The sequence below is a fragment of the Gadus chalcogrammus genome, chromosome 12, assembly GCF_026213295.1.
Source record: "Gadus chalcogrammus isolate NIFS_2021 chromosome 12, NIFS_Gcha_1.0, whole genome shotgun sequence".
In the NCBI taxonomy this organism is placed as follows: Eukaryota; Metazoa; Chordata; class Actinopteri; order Gadiformes; family Gadidae; genus Gadus; species Gadus chalcogrammus.
In genome coordinates this window covers 26,052,744-26,061,846 of record NC_079423.1, presented here as the reverse complement: position 1 = coordinate 26,061,846, position 9,103 = coordinate 26,052,744, and the positions used below count along the sequence as shown (strand labels likewise).

The following is a 9,103-nucleotide window of genomic DNA, read 5'->3' as shown; positions in this document are numbered from 1 at the left end:
AGGTAGGTAGATAGGTACCCCGACTCAGACTGCAGTAGATTCTGGTTAGTGGCTCCGGACCGCTGCTGCATTGCAGTGATTCTGCCCCATAAAACAGCCCCGCAAATACTGCTGAGCAAGGTGGACCCTGTGTGTGTGTGTGTGTGTGTGTGTGTGTGTGTGTGTGTGTGTGTGTGTGTGTGTGTGTGTGTGTGTGTGTGTGTGTGTGTGTGTGTGTGTGTTTTAGTGTGTATATGTGTGCCCGCACGCGCGTGTGTGTATATGTGTGTGTGTTTATTTGTATGTGTATATGTGTGCCTGCGTGTGTGTGTGTATGTTGGAGCTCAATGTAAGGTGAATGGTAGAAGTGGTCTGAGAGAACGCATTGGCCAGGGCTGGTATGGTACGATGGTTTTAATAGTCAGACTCCCGGTTCATTAAACAGGGGTCAACGTGCATTACCATTGAATCGAGACTTCATGCTTTGTTTCATCAACTTCTTTAATCTATGCTCGATCGAGAAGAGTAACACTAATGTGCATTTGCTTTTAAAGTCTGATTATTAATTGTAAATTAAATAATGTTTGCAAGACAGGTAATTAGGGCAAGTTAATCGTTTTATCATAAGCTGCTCATATATAGTGGTATCATTTGATAATTGAATTATAACACATATAAGTACTCAATGTAACATTATTCCTTATCACTTCAGTGAACTGGTGCATACTGTCATTTGTAAGTTGCCTTCATGTGAATCCCTTCACCATTCACTCACTGTCCAAACACACAGGTATTCTCTTCATTTTCCACTTTGTAATTTCTTTAAAATATCTGCACAGTGTTCTTGGCCTCCTCTCCTCTTCATTTTTCATTCACGTCCATTTGAATTCCAGATCAACCATCTTTTTTCGAATGTACATTTATTTTCTCGACACCTCAGCTGCCACTATGTGATTGTATCTCTGTGTTGGCTTCCTCAGCAAACCAAATGATCCCCCTATATATAGAGTGGCTTTTCTATAGGCTTCTTCCTTCTCCTTTTCAAGCTTTGTCTTATCCTTCCTTCCTCTTATCTCTCCTCACTTCATATTTTCCAGCTCTTCTGCTTTCTATTTTTTACGGTTTGAGATATAAAGCTTTATAGATACATGAATGGATCGATGGATCGATAGTTACATCAGTTTACTTTCAATCAATTCTTTAGTTTTCAGTTAGTATATGTCACCCTTTTTCAAGTAAAAAATGGTAAGTGGAGGAGATGTCACCCCCTGCAGGCTCAATGCGGAAATAGGAAATTCTTATTCCACAATGAAAATAATCAGCAGTTGTCCAAATCATTTGGATTTTGAACTGGATATCATCATTCAAATGTAAAAAAAATAAATTCGGTGATGGCAACAAAAGGTTGTCATCTGGTTGTTTCCTGTTGAGCTTTGGAGCTAAATAGTTATTATGTGAATTAATTACAATCATGTCTTGGGATTCCTGAGATTTGTCTTTGATAGTAAAACGAGATGTAACTACGAAGTGTGTACAACACTGTTTGACAGTAATGAATGCAGAACTGAAGTGGACTACTGTGCAGGTCATTTCAGGTGAAGGCCTGAACAGAACCATATATTTATTGATAGAAATATGCTTGTCAATATTCATCACCTATACAAATTCAATAGATAAGAAAATGAGGAAAATTCAATGTTGTTAGTATATTTTATTTTGGGAAAGACGCAACACAACGATTGAACCCTTAAGAGTCAGACAGCTTTGTTGGCTGAACTAGATTTCTGTGTGACTGTGCTCCAAAGGACAGAAGAGGGATGACCTGGACGTTTAGCTGTGCTGTGCTTGACAGAAGAGGCCTTAGTTAGTCTTCTGGTAGTGCTTAGGTTGAGCGCAGGAATGTGGAAAAAAGAACAAATACCAGACTTAAGGTGAAGCCAATACTCAAATGACAGATTTCTTGGAGAACAATCAAGGGAACCTGGAACGGAGAAGGTACATTCACTAAAGTTGGGTCGGAGCGTTCCCTGTTTCTTGTCTGTATAACTTGGTTTCTTTCATGCTATTGACCCTTTTGTATCCGGTCCTTTTTGTTACAGTCGTGGTACCTGGGCAACTGACCGGACGGAGGAGGGGTCATCACCATGGCAACGCAATGTCGAAGGAACCCAACAATGTTGACGACCCAAAAGGATATCCTGAGTATATGAAAGTATAATATGTGGTTACACATATATAAATATGCAACTACAAATATTTATATATGTTTATCCATGCTTCATACCTTTTTTGGAGACTGCCTTTTGGAAAGAGGAAAGAGACGGACGGAGGAAGAAGGTGGTCAGTCTTGCTACTTGGCTAACTACGCTCCAAATGGCGGGAAGGGGCCACAGAATGACTGCCTAACGGCGGCCCCCTTTGATGAGTTGAGATGTCTGTTATAGACGCGGATGATGGAATGGCCCATGTGGACTGTCTCGGCCATGTGTTTGGCTGCAGAGCAAGGGGTCACCCCCGCCCTAGAGGGGGGTGTGTGGTGGAATCATCGCATCCCCAGGTAGAAGCCTGCTCCCAGGGGGACAGGGCAAACAAACTGAACCGTCCATCCACAACCACAGTCCTTCACCCCTGACCGCTACCCTTTATCCCTTAGCCCAGCACAAGTTCTCCTCGCTGGGAAGGACTTCAGCCCCGGCCTGCGACCTAAACGCCCTTTGCCCTTCCATAACTCCCAGAATGCCCCTCTTCACTGCAGGTGCTGCTTCTTATATATGCAAAATATGCCTCTGTCCTTTTCTAAACCAACCCAAGATTCATAGCGAGAGGGAGGGAGAGAGAGAGGGCACGATAGATATCCTGTTGTGAATATAAAGGTTTCTTTGCACTTTTTTTCATGATGCTCTTTGGATGTTAGGGGGGATGTTTGGGTAGATCATTTGTTTTTTCCCCGGCTCTCTTCCCACCAGAAGAGAAGGGGCTCTTTCTGTTTCTTGACAATCATCACCTATACCCTTTACGTTGCTTCCAAAGGATCATCTTTTTAAGACTCTTTTTAATTGTTCTCTTTATATTGGAAACCGAAAAAAATGGCGGGACATATGAACCATATTCATCACAGTGCGCAATGCCATAGTCATACTCAGTGGTAGAGCTAAGCACAGCGTTATTTGTATGCGTACATCGTAAGAGGTATATAAAATGTTTTTTTACAGGAGAGAATTTGAGTTTTTACAGATAAAAAGGGGTGTATTTTGGGTTCAAATTGCAGGATTAGGACAACTCATGTTGTTGTACTTATCTATCTTTAGTAGAAGCAGAAGTGACGCGTTGGACTTGGGCACTGTGTACAGATGGAAGTCTGTCAGTATGTGACTATGGTTCTTGATGTCTCCACCACCATGCTCTTAATCCTAAAGAGATTGTGTACGTCATCGCTGTGTCCTCAAAACACTTGTCTATTGCTTTGGGGGGATGATACTTGGATACAGCAGGCATTGCACTATGTTTTTTTTTTCGTCAAGGAAACCTTACTTTCTTGGATCGTTTGACATAATGCAAAGCGTTTAGGCCACAGCATGGTGTTGTTATAGGTAGCGGCCCGTAGCATTTCCCTAGCTCGCTAGCTGAATGTTAGTTTGAACTCAGCACAGGTTTCACCCTCATATTCTAGAATGTGCCACGTTGCAGAATGTGATGTGTTACTCTTGACCTTTCCTTTACTTTCACCAGGAACTTGTGGATACAGGAATGAGCTACAGAATAGTAACCTGCAGTTAAATGTGGACAATTTAATAAGGAATGTATGGCTAGCGCCAGGCAAGTTCAGCATGCTAGGGCTAAACCAAACGAATGCCCTAATTGCTTTCTGCTGGCAATAAGCAATGTAATGAACCTTTCGAGCTGCATTTTATATAGTATGAGCTTCAAAAACGACGGTTTTTATGTTCCCAACCTTGATGCAAAACGTTGGGATGGTTTGGTAGGGAAAAGCAATATTTTGATGATGGGATTATGCTAATTTGAGTTATTATTGTTTCTTACAAAGATGCTTCATATAGTCTTCATAGTTTTTTTGTAACATTTTGTAACTTTATTTCATGTCACTACCATTGCATTGCAACTCATTCAGTGGCAACCAGATTACATCCTTATTAGCAACTTTAACAAGCTGTCATAGCTGCCCTTAACAGAGTAAATTACTACGAGGCCCAAGGCATTTTCTCACAATGTTTTCTTTATTGGTTTATAGATTATCTTTTGAAACACAGCACCATCAACATACTCACCAACATTCACACTCTGTGATGCAATTTAGATATCTCTTTTAATTCTGGCATTTTTATATATTCTAAAGCCCATTCGTCAACGATTGAACATGGTACTCCGTGTTCAGCAAACCACCAGAAGTACTTTTGCAAAAAAACTAATAATGAATGTTATTTATGGTGACTAGTTGTTTGATACCCAATGCTACATCATGACCTCTATGGAGCTTTGCGGCTTATGAAACAAACCATCATTGTTAGTTCCCAAGGGTTAATATGCACCGAATGGGCTGGCAGTCTCTAGGAATTAGATTGCTGTTTTTTTTAACTGGGTGAAAGCAGGCAGCAGGCGATAAGGCTGACTGTGGTGGCTCTGTGTGTTTATGCGGTGTCTGAAGGTGAAGAGCTAGTGACTGTGTTAGGGCTGGGGGAGGATTGGAGGACTGGGGTGGGCAGGTGGGGGGGGGGGGGGGGGGGGGCGGGGAGTACGTTTGGATAAAAAAAATAAAAAAAGTTAGCTAAGAGCTGATGTAATACTGCATGGTGCTGCTATGGTCGCTGTGCTGACCTAAAGAATGCATGGCTCAACGCCCCCCCCCCCCCCCCCCCCCCCCCCTTACCTCCTAATGTCCTTATGTCGTCCCGACCTCTTTCTCTGTACCCCGACGGGTAGGACATTACATGGAGAAGTTACATCTTCCCCTAATCAAGTATACTCCTTTGGATTTTTAATATTAAGCCCTGTTGTTGAACCTCTATTTTGCACGATGTTTCATATAAAAAACACACACAAACACACACACACACACACACACACACACACACACACACACACACACATTATGTGCCTTGCCTTAGTTTAAAAACAATGATACATTATTGAGAAATTACCTTTTGTGTGTTCTTGGTACAACCGGTCTGGTAGTCCTTAAAAACAGAAAAAAAAGAAGAAATGCTGCATGTGTGACTGCTTGTCGCTATCCAGTTTGGTGGGGTTTTCGATTGTCTGTTAACAGCAGAACTATTATTGTCATTCAGAGATGTTACACTTGTGGGGTCAGTCCGGCACCACAGCAGTATTACTCCACTTTCTCTACGCCAACACATAAAGCTGGATGAATGTAAAGGCCCCCACGATATACTTAAAACAAAAAAAGCCAAAATAGTGTTTTCGCATTGGATTACAGAAACTGCTGTTGAACACGGCTATTCTGACAGAATGTAGTCACTGCGATGTGATGGGTGTTCGTTTAGCGGCGTGGGTCGAGGTGGGGCCCAGCGGACCCTACAGACGCTGTGGAGATATTGGTGAGCGATCGCAGGCAGGTGTATATTGGGGGTCGGGGAAAAGGTTTGACTAGTTTGGCTGAGCGATGTTATGAAGGCTGACTGTCTTAAAAAACGAAAAACTAGACGAACAACCCTTTCACAATAATCCATGGCCATTTTCAAAATGAGTCTGAGAGTGTTTGAATCGGAATAGAGGCAAATAAATTGACAATGTGTTTGCAGGAGAAAGTCCATTTGTATTCACGATTGTGACCCACAATGCCCCGTTTAAGTGTTAAATTGGGGGGTCCCTGATGTTGTGGCCTAGCCCGTCAGTATTCCATCAAATGGAAAATAATAATTGTAAGGTTTCAGGGTTAAGATTGATTTGACTCCTCTCAGCCGTCGGTGGGCTTCAGTGTTCTGACGGCCCCTCCGCCATTGATTTGTATTAGAGGCTTGGTTTGACCATGTGACTCATCAAGGCCTCAGGCCACATATGCGCTTCATACTGATTGATGCATGCACTAAACACTATCCTGAGCTTTTATTATTGACTTATTTTATTTTTTGTTTTTCTTATAGCTTTGAACACAAGTTTGTGTATAAATACTATGTAGCGTTATAGAGGTTGTTTGTTATAAAGAAACTGATGAGTGTGTATAGAATCTTTACGTTTGTTTCGCTTTTTTATTTTGTTGCTTGAATACAGCTGTTTTGAAACCAGTGGCCAAGCCACCGGGTAATGGTTCCATGAAATGGACGTAAAGGGGGGTTGTTTGGATGCTGAGGTTCTGCCAAAGATGTGGAGGATAATAGGAAGAATGAGACATGATGAAGTATGTGCCGATTAATGTCCGGATCTGTCTGCAGGACAGTGTTGTAATTGCAGCATTTCTTGTCAAAGTAAACCTGGTGTCTGTCCAGCTAGAGCGCGGGATCATCGACAACACTGAGAAGGTCCGATCTGAATGTGTTGATGGTGGCATTGATAATAGTGCTACGTTAACAAGGAAGTGCTAAAGAAGATGCTAGAAGATAGAAGTGCTGCAAATACTGAGCAAACAGATCAGCACAAGACAGAATGAGGTCTGAAGATTCAGACATGTGTACGTAGAGAAGGCATGAACTGTGTTTTGGTTATGAATAGGTTAAAAAAAGATAATAGCCAGCCATTTTCCTTACCTCTTTCAAAGTCACACTTGAAGTGGGTTGTGATTAGACTTTAAGTATTATTTTTCTCCTTCACCCTGTCTTCATTCATATAGGCTTGGGTAATTTGGTGTCCAAGTATACCTGCATCTTATTTTTGACCCTTTCACAAATTGCTACAGAGAAATAATTCTTTTGAATCACCAAGTGACTAGGCCTTTTGTCTGGTTAAATTACAAATAATGCCCAAATGCCATTCAATCAAAATCAGATCGAGAGGCAAGAAGATACATTCGCTGTGTTGCATAAGGTTAGCGTTTGTACAAGACGCTGAACAAGTGTTGAAATGTTCAGGTACGCTGGGAAGGGACATGAAAAAGGGCCTTAGTCATCATATTGGGGACAAAAACAAGTATAGCTCCTTCAATTAATGGAGCAAGCCAGTGCCCATAGTTAACACCATGAGATACACCTGTGTTCAGCCCTACTGTTACACCTCTGTGATAAAGGCCTGTAATCCTACAAGTCAAAGGGATCGAGGGAGAACAACCTTATGACTAGAATCTGAATTAGAAAGTGTCTTTTAAACCCCCACCCCCCACCTGCCTTGTTCAACTTCTTAAGCCAATGCTGTCTTCTCCTCAGGTATAATGGTATATGTAAAGCATATTTCTCCCATGTGGCATTGAATGATCTCTATCCTATATACCTTTCTTTTAAATAAACCAGCAGGTGAGCAGTGTGAAAACAAAAAAACATACCAAAAAAGGTTTTCAAAGAGCAGTGCCTATGATTTTACTGCTATTATTTGATTTGACATGTGTTGTGTTCTGTCCAGTGCAGTCATAATTCAAACGCCACACTTGAGTATGTGATACATTGAAGCCCTGGGGGTTGGTGCTCTATACATAACAAGGTTATCACTTGCCCTATCAGAGCTCACAAGCCATAATAGCCAAAGATGCTCATAGAAAATCCAGAGGGAACTGTCCCAGAACACCAACATTATGAGGCTTGTTGGCTTTGCTCACAGTTCTGCATGTAGACATTCTAGAAGTTGAGGTGGTGAGAAAGTCATACTTTTATGTCAGTGACTGCATGCAAATATATTCCTGTTCCCACCCTAATCAACCAGGAGATTTCAGTACAGGGCAATGATTTGAGCAGAGAACTCCAAAGGATTTTCTTTTACTAAAACAAATTTTAGAAATTGAATTGATGAATGCAAAATATCACCGTCAAGAGAGAGGATCATCTAACTGTTATTCTTTTTTTCAATTACAATTCTGAATCCCGATAAGTCATGCTTAACATTGATGGAATATAAAAATGTGCAGACTTGTTTCTCTTTCCTAATTTTTACTTTCCAATGGCTCTGGATTCTGGACATGTATTAGCATTGTGAGCACTTTGAACCTCTCTGGGCGATTTCCTCAGATCTTTGGCTGGGTGCAGTGTGTGAGTCAGAGGGGAAAAGGAATACCCTCTGCTACATCCAAGTGTTGTTGGTGTTTTGTGTTTTTTCATCGAGGGCTCTTTTCCATGAACACTCTGAGTCATTTCCCCACTGTAATGCTGCTGTTAACCGATAACCTTATTACTCCGATTTTGTTTAGTTTTTTTCTTTTTCTTTTTGGTGTTACTTGAATTGATGATTGTGTTTTTGCTGAAGGAAAAACCTTACAACAAAACCTTTTTGGAACTTCTAAAATGTAAATTACTATAATTATATTTAAGTAATAATTAAGTAATTACAATTAACATCTTTGTAACATGACGTTTTTTTTCCCGACAGCAGTGCTATACTGGTTACTTTCTGTCTTTCTTGGTACTTTAGTTCCTGCACGCTGTTTTCTCCATGTGTTATAGACTGTTTTTAAAGAAGGGAAGACACATGCTCTTTTCTCAGAAAACCTTTTTATTCAGTGTCATATTTTAAGGACTTTATTTCTCATTATAACTTCAGATAATACTATGGTAAAGGACTGCTTTGCTTGCTGCGAAGAGACAGTATATGTCCCTCACACCAGAGATTTAATGTGGGAAAAACATGCATTTATTTTAATAGAATGACTGCCTGGAGGCCGGATATCTGCACTAGAGTGAGAAGCGTCATCTTTTGACAATAAACAGGGAGCTTTCTCCCTTTTCCTCCAACCTGATGGAGCTGGGTGGTCCAACTCACACACTATTGATATTGTGAGACTAAATTGGCTCGGATTTTAGTCATGAATCTAATGTGAGGGGAAAATAGGTAATATTATTATTTTAGCTAAAGGATTTGCACAAATAATTCCTCAGTCCTAATTTATTGGACATAATTTCTAAATTAAAAATATTTATCAGATTGTCCCTATAATAGATAGAGAGTGCTTTATCAAATGATTGCTTTCAGTAAAAAATATATTTTTTAACGTTTGATTTTATTTACATTGCCC

At 40.7% G+C, this 9,103-nt stretch overlaps 1 protein-coding gene across 5 annotated transcripts in view; it reads left to right on the top strand.

The window, feature by feature from the left end:
- LOC130393184 (nuclear factor 1 C-type-like) overlaps positions 1-4,694 on the top strand; it is a 25,190-nt gene extending 20,496 nt beyond the window's left edge. For all 5 annotated transcript variants that reach the window (XM_056603799.1, XM_056603798.1, XM_056603800.1 and 2 more), the window contains exon 13: positions 2,079-4,694. In XM_056603799.1, the coding sequence (XP_056459774.1) occupies positions 2,079-2,099 (21 nt within the window). In that variant the 3' untranslated portion in view covers positions 2,100-4,694. The remainder of the gene's footprint in view (positions 1-2,078) is intronic.
- Positions 4,695-9,103: the final 4,409 nt, after the last annotated feature.